At 37.5% G+C, this 23274-nt stretch overlaps 1 protein-coding gene across 2 annotated transcripts; it reads left to right on the top strand.

Moving 5' to 3' along the window:
• The first annotated feature begins 1370 nt into the window (after window positions 1-1370).
• On the top strand, window positions 1371-23237 carry arfgap1 (ADP-ribosylation factor GTPase activating protein 1). Of its 2 annotated transcripts, XM_055221883.1 has the most exons (13): window positions 1371-1613; window positions 3019-3083; window positions 3581-3690; window positions 4188-4359; window positions 4450-4550; window positions 5482-5568; window positions 5649-5763; window positions 5845-5901; window positions 9105-9137; window positions 12098-12154; window positions 14222-14281; window positions 15226-15281; window positions 17805-23237. In XM_055221883.1, the coding sequence occupies exons 2-13, from the start codon at window positions 3024-3026 to the stop codon at window positions 18097-18099; spliced, it is 1203 nt and encodes a 400-aa protein (XP_055077858.1). In that variant the 5' UTR covers window positions 1371-1613; window positions 3019-3023; the 3' UTR covers window positions 18100-23237. The 2 variants fall into 2 exon arrangements, with proteins under 2 accessions (XP_055077858.1, XP_055077859.1); XM_055221884.1 differs by lacking the exon at window positions 12098-12154.
• Window positions 23238-23274: the final 37 nt, after the last annotated feature.

Below are 23274 nucleotides of genomic sequence, written 5' to 3' on the forward strand. Positions count from 1 at the left end.
TGCTTCTTCCTGCATGGGTTGTATACTGGGATTATACAGTAGGACAATGAGACAGCTCTGAACACTGGTCATATCAGAGCATCACTGGTGTTATCTGTTTTATTGCAATGGACACAGAGATTTCCAAAGGTTCAGTTCTGAGAACTGAGTGTATGATTTAACCTACAGCCTATAGAGGTTTAGTGCATGAGGTCAAAAAAAGTATGTGTATGCAAACACGTTCATTGGTTCAGTTTAGATCAATTTTATTTATATAGCACATTTAAATAGAACTTAAGATGCCCAAAGTGCTTCACATAAAAGTCAACAACAAATAAACATAAGCAAAGAACAATAAAACAATAAAACACCAATAAAACACCAAGATATTGTGTCTAGCTAGAATTAACGCCAGGGAAAAGAATCCAGATTGTGATCAGGCAATAGAGTTGTAATAAAAGATAGATAGATAGATAGATAGATAGATAGATAGATAGATAGATAGATAGATAGATAGATAGATAGATAGATAGATAGATAGATAGATAAATACTTTATTAATCCCCAGCCAGGGAAATTCACCTGTCCAGCAGCAAAACAGAGACACAACACAAATTGCACACAAATTGCACACAGTTATAAAATCACAAAGAATACAAAGATAACAATACAAAGATAAGATAATAAAGTGGTAAAGTGATAATAAAAGATAATTTCTCTAGTTGACTAGTCAGCAGTTATATTTTGATTAGACAGTGAATCATGCAATTATTATATATATTTAAAAATACATTTTTTAACAAATAAAAGTTGAAATCTGGTGAGTGAAAGCCTCTAGATAGAGTATTTAAAAATAAATTGCATTATTGATGGAAATCAGAAATTATTTATGTTTATTCTTTACATTTTTCAATTAATAAAACCATCATAATGTTGGTATAAAACGTCTTGTTGTTTTGCATTTATAGTATAGATGATGGTCATCAAAAACATCAGGAGGCTTAAAACCCCCATGTATCTGTGTATTCCCTCTGTCATCCAGGTCTGATCCATCGCAAAAGAAACACTTTTTTTTCCCCATTTATCTTTATGTTTACAGGGAGAGCCCAATCAAGTTTAACAGGAAAGACCATATGGAAAAGTGCAGTTATTCAGAAGCTGCTGTTGCAATTAAAACGCGGATGGGACAAAAGTGTAGCGCTTTACCGACCAGAGCTGTCCCAACAGGCAACACATCTTAAAAACTGTCTTTTGTCACATGCAATAAAGTGATGCAGAAAGATAGGAGTTTGTTACGCATATTATAGTATTTCACCTGCATATATCACTTAGAAACGCATTCTGCAGCCTCTGGAGCAGATCCACTATAGACAGACCGTGAAGGAGGAGGAGAGAGCTCAAGACTCCCATGATGCATTGCAGTGCCAACGTATACAAACCAAACAGGAACATGGCTACCGGTGTTTAAAATCATCTTCTCATTTAAAAAAAAGCTTGAATTGTCGGATACGGCTTGTCACGGGATAATATCAGCAGTGTCCTTCTACTCGGAGTGAATCTGCCGTAAAAATCCACGCACGGAGCCCGAAAAGTGACAAAAATCAGCGACTGCGTGTCACATCATCCATAGACAGGTACCAGAGGAGTTAGCACTGCGGCTAGCACACAAGCTAATCAGCTTTAGCATCGTCCGTAAATTCACGCCAAAATTAGAAATAAATGAGTTTAACTTGTGTGAGATGTATTATTAACATATCTACTGTTTGTTAAGGATTGAACTGATCAAATTGTCTTCTTTGATTTCTTACGTATGTGGATTATTAGCATTAGCAGCCTACTCACTGTTAGATTTTGAGACACGACTGCAATTTTCTCCAAAAAGGTAGTTATAATTTAATAATTTATAATCTAATTGTCTTTATTATTTATTGATCAACGTTACAGGTCGTTGCTTTATTCATTTGCTGTGGATTTTCTGTGTTTTCAAGCATCACTCTGCCACGTTGATAGGGATTTTGTATGCAGTTCAATTCAAGTTTATTCATACAGCACATTTAAGACAACTTCAGCTGACCAAAGTGCTTCACATAAAAGTGAACAAAAAAATCAAATACACTGACAACACGAAACATAGGAAAAGAAACGTAAAACACAAAGGTATCCTTCTAGCTAGTGTTAAATGTCAGGCTAATGCACCAGCCTCACATCAGTTTCACTATCTGTAATATATAGTGACTTATTAGAAATCGTTTTAATCTCTACGTTACTCATTCTATCTATGTCCAAATTAATTTAAAGCTATTATTATTCATTCATGATTCATATTAAAATAGGCAATGAATCAGTGACTGAACCAATGGAAGTTTTATCTGAATCTGAGTCATCCATGAGGGGAACGTCTTTTTGTTTAAGTCATGGTCCCAGGCTCCCAGCACAGAAGATATTGAATGAAAATGAATGAATTTTAAAAGAAAAGTAAACATTTCAATAACAGAATTTTACAACACCAGTGTAATCAAATACTGTAATACATTTTTTGCCGCAGTGAATGTAGGTTTCAGGTAGGGCTGTCATGATAATCACTATATCGACTTATTCCAGCTTTCATATATTGAATAATACAATTTTTTGGGGTCAATAATTATTTTGTTTTGTTATTTTTTCGTCAGTACGATGAGGTTTAACCCATAAAAGTTTGAATTAATACATTTTATGACTTATTACAAATATAAACTACGGTAAGTTATTGCAGCTCATGATTTTTTTTTTTACAATATTGCACATTTAGAATAGCTTTTGAGGGGTAGACCTGCTGTAGAGTTTTTGTGTCAGTGGCATAAATAAGTTTCAGTGTTATTGTGTATTGTCTATTTGCTCTTCATCAGTATAATGCACATCAAAATTTGTTATCGTGACAGAGCTAGTTTCAAGTTATATAATTTCTTTTTTGCCTTAAGTTAGCTACTGTGACTTAGAAATGTATGTTCATGTTTTTGACACTATGAGCATGTCTTTATATGGAATGTATTTTTTTTCCAGTCGAGATGGCAAGTCCCAGGACCAGGAGGGTTTTGAAGGAAGTGAGAGCTGATGATGAAAACAATGTAAGTAGACTTATAATAGCAATATTCCTTGCTATTGCAGAATGTACAGTCAAGTAGGAATGGGACAAAAAACAATAACATCGTTAATGTGATAAAAATGGTCAAAAACAATCGTTTGTGAGACATTTTATATCATCGAGATAATCACAGACATAATCCCCATTGTATCTACAGAATGTGCAGAAAAAAACTACTTATCGATAATGATTTTCTAGATCACTGTTGTTTTCACGGATAACAAAGTATAGTACTATAACAGCTGTTTAAATATGGAACCTATTCATCATAATACATTACATTTTAATTATTCATATCCACAACATTTTTAAACGGTTGGCAACTTTAATAATTATCGTAATATAATCATTGCAATTATTTTCGCCATGATAATTGTGATACCAAATTTCAATATTGTCACATGCCTACTATCAATAAACTGGTCCCACTGTTCTGTTCTTTTCTGCTCTGCATCTATTACGTTCTTGTCTTTTTTCCAGCTCTGCTTTGAGTGCGGGGCATTTAACCCTCAGTGGGTGAGTGTCTCGTATGGGATCTGGATTTGCCTCGAGTGCTCTGGGAAACACAGGGGTCTGGGAGTGCACCTCAGGTAAAGATTATACAAATATCATGTCTTTGTGGAGTTATAATTTAGACCCTTTTAGTGCTTTACAAAACAATAAACTGAATAGACCATAATTAATTTAATAGACAATGTTTATAGAACCTGCTCATAAAATATGAAAAATGGGTGTATGTACTCAGTACTTGAAATTAAGACTAGCCAAATACAGGTAACTTGTGCCCTTCGGCCAGTGGAATCTTACCCATATAAGGTTCTTCTTATGCATTATTTTTGTTTTGAATTAACCATAAAAATACAAATTAAAAGTGCATACATGTTTACTTGGTTTAAATGAGAAAAAAGGAAATTGTAATTGGTCAGTGTGAGGAAAACAAATGTATTTTACTAGTGTGCACTCATTAATTGAATCAATGACATAACTTAAATAAGTAACTTGTAAATCAGATCTGTGTTTTATATTTAAATCTAAGACTATACAATGTACATAAAAAACACCTTAATGTCTTGTGGCGTTGTTTTAGCTTTGTGCGGTCTGTAACCATGGATAAGTGGAAGGACATCGAGCTGGAGAAGATGAAAGCCGGAGGAAACAGGAAATTCCGGATGTTTCTGGAGCTTCAGGACGATTATGATCCCAACTGGAATCTGCAGGAAAAATACAACAGCCGGTCCGCCGCTCTATTCAGGGACAAGGTACAGTTGGGATTATGTCAATAATAATAACAGTACGTAATATGAAAAACAGTTTGAAACCTGCGGCCCATTATATTTGTGGTGTTGTAGGTTGCGACTTTAGCTGAGGGAAAGGAGTGGTCCATCGAAACTTCCTCTGCCAAAAACTGGACTTCTCCACAACCCAAGACCAGCCTGTCATCCTCCCATCGGTGAGACTCTCGTTAGTGACGACGACAAAGCTATGTCTAGAACTGCATAACCAGTGTTTTTTTTCCAAATTAATTAAATTAAATTGTTCCCTCTAATGAATGGGATAGGGTGTGGGACAGAGAACCCCTCTATTGAGGTTTATTTTCTGGTTTGGGGGCTCATTTAGTCTAGTAGTTATAGTGGTGAATTTGAGTTCCACATTTGGAATTCCGACTGCGACTATCATAGTTAAGAAAGAGCCAATTTGGAGCAAGACAGTTGAAGGTAATGCCTCTTCCCGCTGGTATTGCTGGTTTAGCGGGCACAATGCTGTCAGTCAAACCTGTTGCTAACGCTAGCGGGAGCGACTTGGGGCAAAGAAGGCACCTGATTTACCTGTTATTAATGTTGATATCTTGATTTTACAGACACAATAGTGAAATAAAAATACCTCAATGTACAGTGGGTTAATACAAATATTTTAAGACCAAATGAGCCTGACAGCAGCAGTTACAGAAAGAAGTGACAGTTTTTCAATAGAAAGTGAATTAGAGCCAGAGTCGATGGAGCTAGAAGCACACCCATGTTCACTTCCCATTTGGAATGCAGCAGCTAGCAGATTAGCAATGTCCATTTATATATACAGTACAGTCTATGCTTGTACAAGCTAGGGGAGCTTTGAGGTAAAAAAAAAAAGTTTGGAAACCACTGAATTTGTTCTCTCAATCTATTCTTACTGGTAATTTTGACAGCCTTGTCTGATCATAGAAAAGCCAGTATTTGGTGCTTTCAGCAGCTGGTATGAGCATCTCAGGGAATTTATGGCAACAGAGCTGTGATTTTGACTCGGTGACCAGCACAATACTAAGGCTGTAGCAGTTTACACATTGTAAAGACATTGTTAAATTGGTTTGATATAGATAATGTAAAACTATTGTTGTTGTTTTCTAGTTCAAGTGGAACAACACAGGACTCTGGTAAATCTGGAGACAAAGCTTTTGAAGACTGGCTCAGTGATGATGTCAACTCTTACCAAAGGTCTGGCTCATAATATGTTTAATTCTTGTCTATAATAAATCAATATCTACAATAACCACTGTGCTTTTTCCTGTTGCCAGTGGAGGAGGCTACAGCGGGAACCAGGAAAACCGTTATGTAGGATTTGGAAACACAGTGACCCCAGAGAAGAAAGAGGAGGACTTTCTGAACAACGCCATGTCGTCTATTTATTCAGTCAGTCAGATTTCACTGTGACCTTGCAGCAGTTTTGGGTTGAAAACTTTATACTAAATGGTAATCTTTTATTTGTGAAAGGGATGGAGCAGTTTTACAGTTGGGGCAAGCAAGTTCGCCTCCTATGCTAAAGATAATGTAAGTATGGATCTCTTTAGTTACTAATAATAATAATACATTTTATTTATATAGCGCTTTTCAAGACACTCAAAGACGAAAATAAAGAATAAAATATCACAAAATTTACAACATAAAATCAAACATTAAAAGCAATTTTAAACAGGTGAGTTTTGAGTTCTTTTTTGAAGGTGGGGAGGTCAGAGCAGTCACGGAGGGGTTTAGGTAGTGAGTTCCAGAGGGTGGGGGCAGCGATGGAGAAGGCTCTGTCCCCCCAGGTTCGGAGCCTAGTCCTACAGGGCAGGGACAGGAGGTTGGAGCTGGAGGAGCGGAGGAGGCGAGATGGAGTGTGGTGGTGGAGCAGGTCTGTGAGGTAAGGAGGGGCCAGGTTGTGGAGTGCTTTGAATGTGATGAGAAGGATTTTGAATGGATGCGCTGAGGGACGGGAAGCCAGTGGAGCTTGTGGAGGACAGGAGTGATGTGTTCACGTGAGGGGGTGTGGGTGAGGAGCCGGGCAGCAGAGTTCTGAATGTACTGTAGTCTATTGAGGGTTTTGGATGGTGTACAGTAGAGGATGCTATTGCAGTAATCGATTCTGGATGTGATGAATGCGTGGATGAGAGTTTCAGCGGCAGAGAAGGTGAGTGATGGGCGGAGACGGGCAATGTTTTTGAGGTGAAAGAATGCAGTCCGGGTTATGTGCCTGACGTGGGGTTCAAATGAAAGAGTAGGGTCGAGGTGCACACCGAGGTTGAGGATGAGTGGGGATGGAGAGAGTGGTGTTGTCAAAGTGCAGGGTAAATTGCAGGGTAAAGTGCTGTGAGGATTTGGTGATGTTGTGTGGACCGATGATGATAAAGTCTGTTTTGTCGCTGTTTAGTTTGAGGAAGTTGTGATTCATCCAGTTTTTGATGTCTGTTAGGCAGTGGGTGACAGTGGAGTGGATGCTGGGGTTGATGGATGTTGTGGAGATGTAAAGTTGGATCAGCATAGCAGTGAAAGCGGAGACCGTGACGACGAATGATGTTGCCAAGGGGGAGGATGTAGAGAATGAAGAGGAGAGGACCAAGCACCGAACCCTGGGGGACTCCCTGCTGCAGGGGGGCTATGGAAGAGGAGCAATTGTTGATGTGGATGGACTGTTGCCGGTTCGTAAGGTAGGACTGGAGCCAGAAGAGGGCAGAGCGGTGATGTTGAGTGAGTTTTTGAGGCGGGACAGGAGGATGGAGTGGCTGATTGTGTCGAAGGCTGCAGTGAGGTCCAACAGGATGAGGATGGAGAGGTGGCCGGAGAGGAGGAGGTCATTTGTGACTTTGAGCAGAGCTGTTTCGGTGCTGTGTTTTTGACGGAAGCCGGACTGGAAGGGTTCATAGAGACTGTTGAAGGTGGGGTGGGTTTGGAGTTGGGCGGCGACGACACGTTCCAGGATTTTAGACAGAAAGGGGAGGTTGGATATGAGACGGAAATTTGCACAGTTGTCAGGGTCAAGGTTGGGTTTTTTGAGGATGGGGGTGATAGCAGCCAGCTTGAGAGACTGTGGGACAGAACCAAAGGAGAGGGAGGAGTTTATGATTTGGGTGATCAGTGGAGAGAGTGCAGGAAGACGAGCTTTGATGAGAGGAGAGGGAATGGGATCCAGGGAGCATGAAGAAGTTTTAATGCCGGAAAAAAGTTTTGTCAGGTGAGTAGGGGAAATGGGTGTGAAGTGAGAGAGCTGTTGAAGGGGCGGAGGAGGATCAGGTAGAGCAGTGTGGGAGGAAGAGAGCTCTATTGAACTGTAAATGGAATCAATTTCAATCCTTCTTTCAGTCCAAAATAGATTCCATTTGTCAGTGGTGAAGGAAGATGAGGTGTTTTTGGACTTTAGGAGTGTGTTTATTGTGGAAAAGAGAGCTTTGGGGTTATTGAAGCCGGAGTGGATGAGGTTGGAGTAATATTTGGACCGGGCGGAGTTTAGTGTGTCTTTGTATTGCTGTATGTAGTCTGTGTAGATTTGGAGATGGACAGTTAAACCAGATTTCTTGTACAGTCTCTCGAGATGGCGCTTACGAGACTTCATTTGATGGAGCTCAGGGGTGTACCAGGGGGCAGTATGGGTGAAGGAGACGGTTTTAGTTTTGGTTGGGGCCAGTTTGTCAAGGCAGGAGGAGAGGGTGTTATTGTAATGACTGACAAGTTCAGCAGGCTTTTCAGACAGAGGGGGAGGGGAGGTAGCCAGTTTGGAGGAAAGAAGAACAGAAAGAGCAGGAGTGTCAATGGATTTTATGTTTCTGAAAGTTATTGTACGTTTTGCTTTATGGGCTGTGAGGGGGATTTGTATGTTGAAGGTTATGGCAAGGTGGTCAGATATGCAGACTACTAAAAAACTAATGTTTTATTATTCAAAATCAGTTGTAGGAAATGCCAATAACTTTTGGTCCTGTTGTATCTTATAAAAAATATTATTAACAAATGTCTAATTTGATGATTGATACAATTTATTTTTGTGATCAATTTTGTTGATATCATCTGCAGTTATACAAGTTACAGTATACAGTAACGGTGTACAAGTTACAGGTTGATTACATTTTCCCCCTTTTTAAACCCCATACCTCCCAGCTATTTTCCCCGAGATCCTCTTTTATAACTATGTAAAAAATGTGTGTATAATCCCTCAGTCATCCAGGTATGATCCATGGCAAATGAAAAATCCTATTTTATCACCTGGACAGATGATTTAAAATGGAGAGGTTTCACTTCTTCAGATCACTGGTGGACACTGCACTACACTGAAACTAACACACCTGTCGTTTACAGTTTCTGTTTGTTAGCTAAGTCTACACTACGTATGAACTGTGCCTCATACACTAAGTGTCAACTGTGAGTCATAATTTTGCATAATTGCTCAGACACCTACTAGCATACTGGCTATCACTATTGTTTTCCTTGTTTTGATTCAGGTCTGATGATGGAGATATAATTAAACATTTGTCTAATTAATAGAATAGAATTTTTCATTTGCTATGTGCAAAAAAATGTGTACGGTATTTATTTGAGCATCAGTTAAAAACATAATGAAGAGATTTGTAACTAATAACATGATATGGAAGAATTATTGTTATTATTTTGTATTATTATTTTTATTTTTTATTAACCAGGAACATTATTTGAATAAACAAAAACAGGACAAAAAAATAAAAAAATAAAAAAATAATAATATGTTCATTTGTTTATTTATTTTGCAGACCACAAAATTAGCCAGCCAAGCCCAGCTGAAGGTAAGAGCTATATTGGTAACTCTTGTCTTTAGATTTGCAGTGTTTATAATAGTCTTTCTTTTCCATTTTGCATATTAATCTGATTTTGAGTAATGAAATAACTGCTGATGTTTGAAATCTCTTTGGCCTCGGTGGATATAGTTAAAGGGGTATAAGGCTCCTCCTGAACCGGTAACACATGCCGTTCATAGGTGCATGGCCATAAATCATATCCTGTTCAAATTATTTTAGTTTCCACATCCTTTTGTCGTCTATTAAAATGTATTATTATTTGTATCACCTCTTTTTACGTTGCAAAATGGCCATTGTTGTGTGGATCTGCATGAATTAACTTTTTATTATAAAAGAAAACATTGCAGAGGATTACTGAGGCCTTTCTCCAGCACAGCACATTACAGATTATATTCTGTGTATTGTCAAACTCAGACACTATTGGATAATGAAAAAGATAATGAATAGATTATAATATTGAAAGTAGTTACTCATTTGAGCAAGTATCAAAGTATCAAGAACAAAATTGGCCATTTCTTCAATTGTTTCCCTATGATCTTGATCCAAATCTGAACTAGTATGGGACCATATGGGACCAACAATGAAAGTGCTATTATTTTGTGTTGAAAATTGCATTCTGCTAGTGTTTTTATGCACTGTGGTTGTGAAATTGGTAATGTGTGTCAAGCCTGTTTCTTTTTAATGAAATAGCTATGCAACACTTACTAGAGATACAGATATTTGCACTTTCACCGTATCCTCTGTCAGCCTTAAATCTGTAGTACAGGTGATATTTTGTTTTGGCTGACCTGCTGCCTAAAGAGTACACACAAAACTTTATTTGAAGATATTGGGTCCAAAGTAATAACTACAGAAAACGTAAATACACAGGTCTCTTATAGGTTAGTGGTAAAAAGGGGGCTGTGGGTGAGTTTGTAGTCAATTTAAATGACAGAATTTGGGGAAAATAATCAAATTTAGACCCACATACTGGCCCACAAATACCGGCAGAGTTTAGCAGTTACTCTGGATTCTAAACAATCCCATATGAAAAAACCCATATCGTTCAATCTCTGCTTGTAGCTACTTGACCCTGTCTACTGTAAAGACCACTCAAATGTTCTTAAATGCATGTGATTCCTGTTTCAATTTAGCAGTTCAAATTTCAGTCTTCTTTGAAATGTTAATGCTTCTAGTTGTATTTAAAATGTGCATTTACAAACTGGTGTTGTCACGAAACTAAAATTTCAAGCTCGATTTTGATACTAAAGAACAGACTTGATAGACTATACTGATTTTGACAACCAAATTAATCATTTTAAAAGCCCATTTTTAGACAATATTATATATTTAAAACACAGAATAGTAGTATTTGTTCTTTACATCGTGTGGTCTTGGACTAGTTTTGATAAAATTCAAGACGAAACTGTTCAGGAAAGGTCATCTTGTGTAATTATTTTTTTGTTCACTATTGATACCACTAGACCTATCACAATAATCATTATATCGAGTTATCGTATCCAGTATAAAGCTGAAACAATATATTTTGTGGCTCAGTATTTATCATGAATACTTTTTCTTTGCAAAATTGGGGAGATTTTTTTTTATTTTTGTTGCAATATGCTAGTATTTGAGCTGCAGAGGGTTGAATAAGTCACTTCTATTGCTAACTCTTGCGTCATTCGGCTGTTTATTTGTTGCAGCTCAGACCTTTTAATGATACTGTCTTTTAAAAAATGTTTTTAAACACACCAAGATAATCCCAATAAATTCTATCTGTAGCATAAAATAGTTTTTATATTATTGTTTACCGCTGTATATTTCTATAGGAGTATGTCTTCAAAATGTGTTATTATGACAGGCCTAGATACTACAATTTGTGACGGAAATTACAATGTGATATCTTTCCTGAATATTCCATTATGGGTTTAAATTTAGATGAAACTAAATGGTTTACAATGTGCTGTGTGTGGACAAAGTCAGGTCTTTGTTTCCTTTGCCCAAAATGTTATTCTGTGACGCACTGGTCCATTCATGCATGTTTTAACAGGTAACATGGCACTAGAGGTGTAAGGCAATGTCCAGTATACATATAAACTAGTTGAGTATTTGCTAAAAAAACAGTGGTAATAAAGCAGCTGTATACTTTGTCTCTTAACTCAATGTAATCATAGTAATTCAATCTTTTTTTTGTGGTTAAAGGCCCTCTATCTGATTTTTACAAGTGAAAAACAGAACTAGTTGATTTTAAACAGTTTGCAGTTGTCCAAAGTTATTCCTCACTTACCTTATGCATTCTGAACATCCTAATTATTCACCAAGATGAGTTTATAAGCACTTTTCACAGCTACCAAAGACCAGATTTTCAGTGATGGTAAAGCTAACAACTGGCATGCAAGCGGTGCACTTCCTGATTACTGAACAAAAAAAAAACAGTACACAGTGGACTTATTTTGACCTCAAGCTGTTTATATATTATATCTGTACAGGGGTAAGCCACATTTTGGTCAAATACATGGAAAAAATTGGGTACAGGGGCTTCCAGCATTTTGTTATTTATAAAGATTTATCCTGCATTTATTCAACTATTATAAATACATATTATAAGACCTTTTAATTTACACATATTACACATACAAATTTTAATCTGACATTCAAAAGAATCTCAATAAGAAATTTGAGATTAAATCATGACTGTTTACATTTTTGCCCACAAACTATGAAATGATATAAATTTGAAGGTTTTTGTGAGGACCTTTCCCCATTAAAAAAATATTTAACATAATTTGATTTGAATTGCATAATTGCTATAACAATGGGAAACTGTTAGCTCAAAACCTATGAATCGTGACAAGTGCGCCCTCTAGTGCCTGTTCATTGCTGTTGAATGGATTGAATTATTTTGCTCTTTTGTGAATGCTGATCTCTTTTATTGAACTTCCTTTCTGACCTCTGACCTCTGACTGTAGGCCACTGAATTAGGACAGACTTTAAATGAGAGTGTTATCAAACCCACTCAGGAAAAGGTAACTGTAACTGGAGCCGTGGTGGTCCCTCGCTGCTTTAGTGCAGAAATATTGGGCTTTAGTGTCTGATCCTGTCTTTGCTTTGCTTTACGTTTGGCTGTTTCATGTTTTATCTTTGTTATGGAGTTCAACATTGGGCAAGGCAATGACTTTCAAGCAATGTTAAAGGTGCACTATGCGACGTTTTTGGTGGCGGGACAGCTACCGACTTGTCTCTATGAGGATGTTATTACTTAATTTGGAATGCTTCACAGTATGGCATTATACTTATGTATCTCCATGGCGACAAGCAGGTGACCTTGACAGATCTCTGCTCATAGTAATAATGCAGTAGCTGGTAGTGTTTGTCCACTGATCTGAAGGTTGGTGGTTCGAACCCCACTCTCGATGTAAACATCATTAGTTGAGCGGTCAGATCCACTGACCCACAGGTTGGTGGTTCCAGCTCCCACAGATGAAAACTGTCATTGTGTCCTTGGGCAAGACACTTAACCCACCTCGCCCCCAGTGTTTGTGTACACTGGTGTATAAATGTGTCAATGGGTGACTGGTTCCTTGATTTAAAGAACTTTGAGTGACTTGAAAAGTGCTTTATAAAAACATACCCATTTACCATGTATTTCTGAGCATAGAAAACCTGCACAAATATACACGATGGATATATGCCATACTGTGGAACATAGCAAAGCAATAACATGTCCATGAAGACAAGCAGGTGACAATAAAAGTTACATAATGCCCCTTTAAAGACTGATCAGGTTGTTTAATAACATAATATTGAATGCAAAATGGAAAAACTGAAAATACAACTAAAGATATTTATAACTTTGCAGTTTATAAATTTCAAGATGCATATTTTAGGTAGGGCTGGGTGGTATTTATTCCTCCTATTGATGTAGCAGAATATTTTATACAATTTCAACTACAGATTTTTAGTAAGTGCCTTTTAACAATAAAAAATAAAAAAGTATAAAGTCTGGTGCTCTACAAACACATTCTGCCTCGTCTGTTGTTGACCTTCATTAACGCTTCACTTAATTGCTTCTCAATCACTTGCTCAGTTGGCCCAATGGGTTCTCCTCTAATCTAATTATACAATGGTGAAAATTCCAGATAAATGCCGCAGATGAGATCACACTTTTCACTGATGCACAAACTTCTGCGCTGTTCATTGGTTTTGATTAAAATTTTTTTGTTTTACTTTTTGGCGATTCACAAATGGTATGGCCAATAGTACATAACACATAAACTCAAAACTTTACTTGCTTGTACAATTGTCTACAGAGCAACTTCATATCTAGCTTTGTGGTTTGATCATTTTAAACATAATTCAAGTCAAATCAGGCTTCAAATTGGAGACAGACGTTCAAACCAGTGCAAAATGCATTCATTATTTTATGTCTTAAATTTGAAATGAGCAGCTCCTACGTGTGCACTAATGGAAGTATCTATGTTTGTTATGTAGTGGTAAACCTGGCTTCAGTGTGGTGTGTAGGGGCAGAAACTGTTAACATCTTTGTTGCTTCTCCATAATCTTATCTTACCATATTAACAATTCAACAAAATGCCCATTTCTTGCTCTGTGGCAGCTTTGTGTCCAATCAGAGAATGTTTAATTGTTTTATCTCTACTTTAAAACTATCCAAATTGCCTTTTAAAACTTAATCACCTGTTTAAAATGGTAAGGAGGGGCCCGCTACATGGTAATTAAAGGCACTCTACCTGATTTTTAATGTCTTTTAAAATGTGAAAAACAGAACTAGTTCATTTTAAACAGTATGCAGTGGTCGGTAAAGCTAACATGAACTTCCTGATTATCATACAGTAAAATGCTTTCTCATTAGATGCAGACAGCACGCGGTAGACAGATTTTGACCTCAAGCTGCTTTAATATTTTTACCCAAACCATGTCCTAAAATTTGACTTTGTCCCGTGCCATAAAGGCCCCTCCCACCTTTGTTCACTGCTTAAAGCTACATCTCTGAAATCAGTGCTTCAAATTAAACCAATCCTGTCTTTTAAATTCTTGTTTTCATAAGTGTGTTAATTATTATATGACTCGTTTAGGTCAAAGATGGAAAGTTATTAGATGAAATGGCTGTCGGCATTTCTGGGCTAGCGAATAAGGTATGTTTATGTGCACAGCTGTGAAACCAGTCTCCTCAACCAGGGCTAATGATGATTGTAGGTTAATATAGGGTTTTGTTTTTAAAATAGTTAACTGATCCCATATTGGTGATGGAGGCTGGTTCGCAGTGACTTTAATATTTCAACAGTATGTAATATATTTTGTCTGTTGTGTTTTCTTGCTGCCTTTGTGGGATGGTAAGTATTTTATAGATTGATTTCATTGGCGGATTTCAGAATGTAGTATGTGCTGATGGGGACTAGAGCCAGTTTTCCCTATTGATTACATTGTACTTTGCTATGAAATATCCAAACGGTAAATTCATAAATGTTGAACCTGATAATTTTTATTAGTGACTAGACCCAAGATCTCGCTGTGTTACTATAAAAATCTGCAGTTCAGCAATATTTATTTTAACTGCCCCCATTTGTATTAAAAATTATTGGTCTATAGAATGTAATGATGCCATCTGAAAACCAGCAATATGTTTTGGTCATGAGCATGCTTCTTTGGTTTATGGAGAAAAATTACTGGCCAGGCAAAATTCATATTAGAATATGTATTTTCGATTATCCCAATGATGATCATGTTGATGTTCAGATATGGACTGTAAAATTGTGCCAAAATATCACTTTATATCTCTTTTTGCAGGTTTTTAAAAGATTTCTTATAGACGATATGCAAAATAACAATATTGAGTATATGTCCATAACGGTGACATCATTATCTTTTCCACTTATTTCTTCCATCTCTACTGGCCAGTCTGAAATACTCTGAATACTCGAACTAATCAACTGTGTGAAGTAACTTGACAAAATCTTTATAATGTAATTTATTCCCAAGACTTTTCTTTCCATAGATTGACCTTTTGACTTGAGTTTGTTCTTGGTTTTGCTATTTCTTTTAGCTAGTTTATGACTAACGCATGACACATTTCCTTCAGATGCAGGGAGCTGGTGCCAAATTGACAAACCTCTTCACTGGAAAACCTGAAGATGGGTGAGTCTGAAATGTGTAGAAGTTTGTAGAATAATATATACTGTACTGCAGTCCCAACATGTGGCTGAAGGCTGCATGTTTATCAGATTTATACAAATGTCAAATATTACTATAGATTGCCTCTAAAAAATTGTCACATTTTTGTACAGCGCTTTTCCACCGTAAAAGCTGTCGTTGTGTCCTTGGGCAAGACACTTAACCCACCTTGCCCTCAGTGTCTGTGTGAATGTGTGTGAATGTGTATGTGAATGGGTGAGTGGTTCCTTGTTGCGCTTTGAGTGCCTTGAAGGTAGAAAAGCGGTAGAAAAGCGCTATAGAAAAATGTGTGACCATTAGGGGCAAGGTGGGGCAAGTGCCTTGCCCAAGGACACAACAACAGCATTCATCTCTAGGAGCTGGAGTAGCACCGGCAACCTGTTGGACAGTGGACAAACACTACCAACTGAGCTTCTGTCACCCCATCAATGTATATTTTATGGCAGTAGAACATATTCACTTTTGAATTTTTTCTATTGAAGTGTGTTGGCTACTTCCTCTCCCTATTTTCAAGAAATGATGATGCAAACTTCTCATTTATATTTTGTTGAAAAAAAAAAAAAACTGCGCTTGACCAATCCTTCAATGTAATAGGCTTGACTTGAGCTGGGCTTAGTCAGAACTACTTTAGCCTATAGACTATACACTCGTCTGAAAGATTATTAGGAACACCATACTAATACGGTGTTTGACCCCCTTTCACCTTCAAAACTGCCATAATTCTATGTGGCATTGATTCAACAAGGTGCTGAAAGCATTCTTTAGAAATGTTGGCCCATATTGATAGGAGCATCTCGCATTTGATGGAGATTTGTGGGATGCACATCCAGCGCACGAAGCTCCCATTCCACCACATCCCAAAGATGCTCTATCGGGTTGAGATCTGGTGACTGTGGGGGCCATTGTAGAACAGTGAACTCATTGTCATGTTCAAGAAAGCAATTTGAAATGATTCGAGCTTTATGACATGGTGCATTATCCTGCTGGAAGTAGCCGTCAGAGGATGGGTACATGGTGGTCATTAAGGGATGGACATGGTCAGAAACAATGTTCAGGTAGCCCGTGGCCTTTAAACGATGCCCAGTTGGCACTAAGGGACCTAAAGTGTGCCAAAAAACATCCCCCAAACCATTACACCACCACCAGCCTGCACAGTGGTAACAAGGCATGATGGATCCATGTTCTCATTCTGTTTACGCCAAATTCTGACTCTATCATTTGAATGTCTCAACAGAAATCGAGACTCATCAGACCAGGCAACATTTTTCCAGTGTTCAACTGGACAACCAATTTTGGTGAGCTCGTGCAAATTGTAGCCTCTTTTTCCTATTTGTAGTGGAGATGAGTGGTACCCGGTGGGGTCTTCTGCTGTTGTAGCCCATCCACCTCAAGGTTGTGCATGTTGTGGCTTCACAAATGCTTTGCTGCATTCCTCGGTTGTAACGAGTGGTTATTTCAGTCAACGTTGCTCTTCTATCAGCTTGAATCACTCGGCCCATTCTCCTCTGACCTCTAGCATCAACAAGGCATTTTCGCCCACAGGACTGCCGCATACTGGATGTTTTTCCCTTTTCACACCATTCTTTGAAAACCCTAGAAATGGTTGTGCGTGAATCCCAGTAACTGAGCAGATTGTGAAATACTCAGAACGGCCCGTCTTGGCACCAACAACCATGCCACGCTCAAAATTGCTTAAATCACCTTTCTTTCCCATTCTGACATTCAGTTTGGAGTTCAGGAGATTGTCTTGACCAGGACCACACCCCTAAATGCATTGAAGCAACTGCCATGTGATTGGTTGATTAGATAATTGCATTAAGGAGAAACTGAACAGGTGTTCCTAATAATCCTTTAGGTGAGTGTATATGTAAACGACATCGCTAACCTGCTAGCCATCGTGTTCCAAATAGGAAGTGAGTGTGGGCGCACTTTTGGCTCCATCGACTCTGGTCCAATTTACTGTTGCCCTTCTCTCTGTAACTGCTGCTGTCAGGCTTGTCATTTTGTTCATATTAACCCGCTCTCCATGATCCTGGTATTTTTATTTTACTATTGTGTCCGTAAATCAAGATATGAAGACAGACAAACCAGGCGCCTTCTTTCCCCGAGGTCTCTTCTGCTTACATTTGCAACAAGTTACATACTACTATGCGCTCGCTCCCTTCTAAACCAGTAGTGTGTGAGTGTAAAGGGGTGTTGCCTTCAACAGCCTCACTCCTGATTGGCTCTTTGGTTACTATGATACTCGCAGTCGAAATTCCAAATATGGAAGTCGGCTCCAAATTCACCCCTATAACTTCTAGCCTCGATGAGCTTCATTTGACTAGAGCTGAGCACTATGGGTGACGTCACACTCACTTAGTCTACTTCTTTATACAGTCTTTGCCTTAGCTGGATGTTTTTATGCTCCATATTTTTAGGTTAGGTTTATTATTAAGTGTATAATTACAGTCAAAGATATCACCATAAACTTTTCCTCCTCTTCAGATCTACCGGTGAGAGCTACCAGAACATGGACAGCACAGAGGGCGGGTACCAGGGCGGCTCGGGCCAGGCCACGGGCAAAGACTTCTGGGAAACGTTCGGCAGCAACAACTCCTTAAAGGCCAAGAAATCCCCCAGTTCAGACAGCTGGACCAACGTGGAAAACTCCGCGTCTAATAACAAGAACAGTGAAGATAGCTGGGAGGCCTGGGATAGCAACTGGGAGAATTCAGATGGTAAGAGCAAAAAGAGCCCCTCAAAACCAGTGGAGGAGAGCTGGGATAATGCAGATTGGTAAACACTAGGAAAAATGCTGTTTAGTGTATTTAAATGTCGGAATGTCATCTCATCTTTGGCACGCAGGGGGAGACAGAGAGTCCGGAAGTGCTGTAGTTATGTAAAATGACCCAAAAGGTTTTAAGATGGATTATAAACCAGATTTGACTCAAGGACTTGGCTAAATTATGGGATATGATGGGGGCTCGTCATTGAAACCGGTTGCTGCTGCATAATTAGTGAATGCCTTTTGAATTGAAATGAATTGAAGTACTAGGGGGCAAATAACCAATTTTCTTGAACCAACCACCTACCTGTCTATTTTTCAAACTTTATTTTTCATTCAAAAGCAAAAGTATTATTTCAAAAGCTCTGAGCCAACTTAAACAAATTGGCATTTCTACAACCGTGTATTGGTGTGGAGATGGTGCAGCCCTGACACAGATGATCAGAATTCCTCTATTTAATATTGTAAAATGTTCGATGTCTATACTGTAAAATTGGTTCCTGAACTGGATAAACATAACGATTAATGCATGATTTTAATGTCTGAAATCTTAAAGTGACATGCGTGTAAATACAGATTACATTATTGTAAATATAAAAAACCTACATCACATCAGTTTTGTAGCCTGTTTTTCAAGACCCATTCATTTAATCAGTGAACTGGGTTTGATTACTTTCCAATTCAAACTTATTACATCCTAACCGACCAATCATAGCTGTTCATCTCAAAAGGGGGCGGGCCTTTCTTGATTTTTATGTCTCTAATTGGTTGTGCGATATTGTAAGTTTTAACTACCTGTTCTGTCCCATTTTTTTGATTGGTTCACTTCAAGATTCGTTGCATTTTCATGAAAAGTTATCATATATTTCTAAACTTTGTATTACAAAAACTATCAAGGGATTAAAATATTCTGAATTATTATGTACTAAACTGTGCATTAAATGAGCAAATTATGATACAAATAGTTATTATTTTATATGTTTTTTGGATAGTGCGTTTTTTATCTACTTGCTGCCCAGAGTCAGGTGTATAAATAGTGTGTTGAAATGCATTAAATGTCCAGGAGAATGCGTTTGAACTTTAGCTCGTCTATAACTGAAAGTGTATGGGCCATTAACGAGTGCCTGAGACTGGCTATTTGATATAGCCAAATCAATTTATCAAAATCAGCTTCATAAACTGCAGCTTGGTTAACTGTTTTATGTGGATTGTATCTTTTAAGCAGAGGTTGAAAAAAATACAAACTGAATCCAAATTAAAGGTGCTGTACCTGATTTTACTGTCTTAAAAACATGAAAAACAAAACTAGTTCATTTTTAACAGTTTGCAGTGGTTCAAAGTTCACTTACCTTATGCATTCAGAGCATCCCAATTATTCACCAAGATGAGTTTATAAGCACTTTTCACAACTCTGAGACCAGAGTTTTGTGATGACGGTAAACCTAACAAGCATGCTAAGGCACACTTCCTGATTATTGGACAATAAAATACTTTCTGACCTCAAGAGCTGCTTGTACAATATGTCTGTACTGTGGCAAGATACATTTTGCTCAAACACATGAGGAAAAAATTGGGTACAGCACCTTTTTAAATAAAATGATAATCAAATCTACTTTAACAAGTGAGACAGCCATTTTATGAAAACATTGGTGGCGTACAATTTACTCTTTCCATTGCAGACTTTTCAATAGACCCTCTATCAGTAAATATTTTTGTCATTGATAATCCAAATACGTATCAAATATTGAATGTAAAGTGCTTTGATAATTACTACTACTACAACTACTACATCTACATATTTTAATCCCAGGCCCTTCTTAGACAGATGCATTACCAAACTTGCATTTGATTCAAAAACTTGGGACTAGTTATTTTATTTAATTTAACTTTGTATAGCCCCATATCACAACAGCTGTCACCTCAGGGCTTCACAAACTTGTTGATTTAACGAACAGAAAGTTACTTAGACCTCTCTGAATAAAAGCACTAGTGAGCAGTGGAAACTGTCAGGTGTGAAAACAAACTAAACCTTGGTCTGAAAAAAGAATTGATTAAAAATAAATTAGGGGAAGACCATATGAACCTCACTGGACCAGAAAGTTAGAAAATCAAACAATTTAACAGTCATGAGCTGCTTTCCACCTCTCCTTTTAAGATAATATTTCCCTGTACAGCTAACCCTTTTAAGATTAATTTTATGCAATCCATTTCATGCAAATTGCCATTCACTGAAATACGCTTCTGAGTTTTGCACAAGTTTTATCTTTACTCTTAGTGCTGTTATTTTTGCCTTAAATATATAAGTCTGTTTTCTATCACATGCAAAACAAACACGATTCTAAACCAGTCAGAATATATAGCATTTTCAAAACTATGTAACTACCACTAGAATAGGCTCTGTGCACAGCTGCACACTACCTAGCTCACTGTGTCTCAAAGCTAACTTTTATTAAATTTGGAAAACGTAAAATAAATTGATTACCAAATTATTTTTATATGTAGAATATTTCAGTTTGTGGTGGTGTTTTAATATTTATTAAGCCTTGCATTAGCATTAACGTGTTCGCTTTGAGGCACAAACTTCTCCCTTTTGAAATATAGAAGAGTCCTCTGAAGTATTCATTTTATTTGTGTAGTTTTAACATGACCTCCGCCTGCAGCTCCCCATAGATATACAGCAAAAATCCCATAGAGATACAATTGGACAGGAAGTAGTGGCAGGTGCTATTGTGTACAGAGCCTGTTATGTGTGTTCTGTTTTTACTAGAGACGGGACAAGATCTCGTGCTACAAGATCTTTTGAGATGAAATTGCCACATTTTGCACATGACGAAAATTATCTTGTGATTTTTAAAAATGTTTTCCCATGTATTTACATTGGGATTGGACAAAAAAGGTTTAACTTTGCTGAGGTGGATCTCTTGTGAATCTGTACTTCCAAAAACAGTGCAGTAACAATGGCAAAACTGTAAATAAATCTATTATTATGAGGCCAAACGTCTGAACTGAACTGCATTATTTGATGTACCGGTATTTAAAATCTTGTCAAATCTTGTCTCATGTTCCGTCTCATCTCGTTGAAATTGTCTCGTCTCAGCCGTAGTTTTTACCATTTTCATTTGTAAAACATTCTCTAATTCTGGGATTAAAAAGGAATCATAATTTTCCGATTTGTATTTCCATATGGGCTGAAATGATTTTTGCTGTACTATGACACTTGTGTGGCCTTGAAGTTGGAAAACATTGACTATGGGGTGACATGTTTATGGACCATTTCCTACCTCTTACACAACAGTTTACGTATCTGAAATCTGTACTGTTTTTATTTTTCTCATTTCGATGTTGTGGCACTGCAAATGTGTGGTAGTCAAAGTATATGTAGATTCTGTGTGCAATAAATCACCCCTGCAGAATACACCAATCAGCCATATCATAATGACCACTGAATTAATAGATTCTCTTTATATTGGCATGTGTTTGAGATAGGATTGCAGGATTTGGGTAAAAAAAAAATCGATTAGCAATTTTTTGATAATAACAATGATTCATGCATGATTTTAACATCTGAAATCTTAACGTGGCATGCGTGTACATCATAGACTGTATATATAAATAGACCTAGCTAACCTGCTATCTGCTGCATTCCAAACAGGAAGTGATCATGGGCGTGCTTGTAGCTCCATCGACTCTGGCTCCAATTCACTTTATATTGAAAAATTGCTGCTCCTCTTTCTGTAACCTCTGCTATCAGGCTTGTTATTATGGTCTTAAAATTATCGTATTAACCCGCTGTACATGATCCTGGTGTTTTTCACCATTTTATTTGTGATTCAAGATTTTAATATTAATAACAGACAAATCAGTCGCCTTCTTTCCCCGAGGTTACTCCTGCTAATGTTAGCAACAGGTTTGATTGACAACGTTGCTAAGCTCCCGCTCCCTGCCAAACCAGTGGTGCAGGCAGGAAAGGGCGTTGGCTTCAACAGCCTCACTCCAGATTGGCTCTTTGGTTGCTATGACACTTGCAATCAGAATTCCAAATATGGAACTGAGCTCCAAATTGGCCCCTATAACTACTCTAACCTCGATGATCTTCATTTGACTGGAGCCGAACGCTAAGGGTGACGTCACACTCACTTAGTCCACTTCTTTATACAGTCTATGGTGTGCATACAGATTTGATTATTGTAAATGGAAAACCCACATCGCATCAGTTTTATAGCCTATTTATCAAGACCCATGCAATGGGTCAATTTAATTATTGAACTGAGTCGGGACACTTTTCAATTCAAACCTATTATATCCTACCTAACCAATCATAGCTGGTTATCTCAAAAGGGGCAGGCCTTTTTTGATTTTTATGTCTCAAATTGGTTGTATGAAAATATGTTTTAACTGCCTGTTTGGTCCTATTTTTGATTGGTTCAACCCAAGATTCTTTCTTCTTGATGAAGACCTGTCCTGCAAGTTTAATACTCAAAATGATCAAGGGATTAAACCTACCTGAAATATTGTGTAGTAAATAATGAAATGCATTGTCAGAAAAAAATACATATATATTTTTTAATATCATAATTTGCCAAGCATTACATTTGAGATTTTTGTTTTAATAATTGTTTCACATTTTTAACACACCTGGAATAAATGACACATAACTGGAATATGAATTAATTGAAAGATATGAAAGCTCTAAACTGTAAAAAAAAAGTTTTTTAGGTTTTTAAGATGGTCAGTGTTGTTATGACTGATTTGTGTATTCGTCATTATGTGTAAAAATGTGTTTTGTGTACTTTTATGTTGTTGATGCAGTGAGTCATGTATGTGTCACGCAAACCAGGTCATTCTAACAGTCCTCACAGTGAGACTAAACTAAGAAAGCTTTTCCCATAAGAAACTTTTTAGATTTTACAGGATTACATAATTAGAATTGCTTCAGCCAGTTCATCATTTTCACTTCCAGGATTTGAGTTGGGGCGTGTCTGTGTTTGTACATACAGATTTACTCTCAGAAATACTATTTTTGATGTCGAGCATGATGTGACCCCTGTTATAATGGTGTGTGCGCCCCAGTGTTACTACAGCTCACTGATGGAGGCTGTGGTGAGCTACATTGACTTGTGTGTAAAATAAAATTAGTGTGCTGTGACTGTAAACTCATCTTCTTGTCATATTTTTTTATTATTTTGTATG

Source organism: Periophthalmus magnuspinnatus, chromosome 5 (assembly GCF_009829125.3).
Source record: "Periophthalmus magnuspinnatus isolate fPerMag1 chromosome 5, fPerMag1.2.pri, whole genome shotgun sequence".
NCBI lineage: Eukaryota > Metazoa > Chordata > Actinopteri > Gobiiformes > Gobiidae > Periophthalmus > Periophthalmus magnuspinnatus.

Bases quoted from the DNA above. Each gene is read 5' to 3' on its own strand.
- arfgap1 (XM_055221883.1), top strand. From the start codon at position 3,024: ATGGCAAGTCCCAGGACCAGGAGGGTTTTGAAGGAAGTGAGAGCTGAT. The intron at 3,084-3,580 runs GTAAGTAGACTT...TCTTTTTTCCAG, and splicing joins GAGCTGATGATGAAAACAAT to CTCTGCTTTGAGTGCGGGGC. The intron at 14,282-15,225 runs GTATGTTTATGT...CATTTCCTTCAG, and splicing joins TTTCTGGGCTAGCGAATAAG to ATGCAGGGAGCTGGTGCCAA.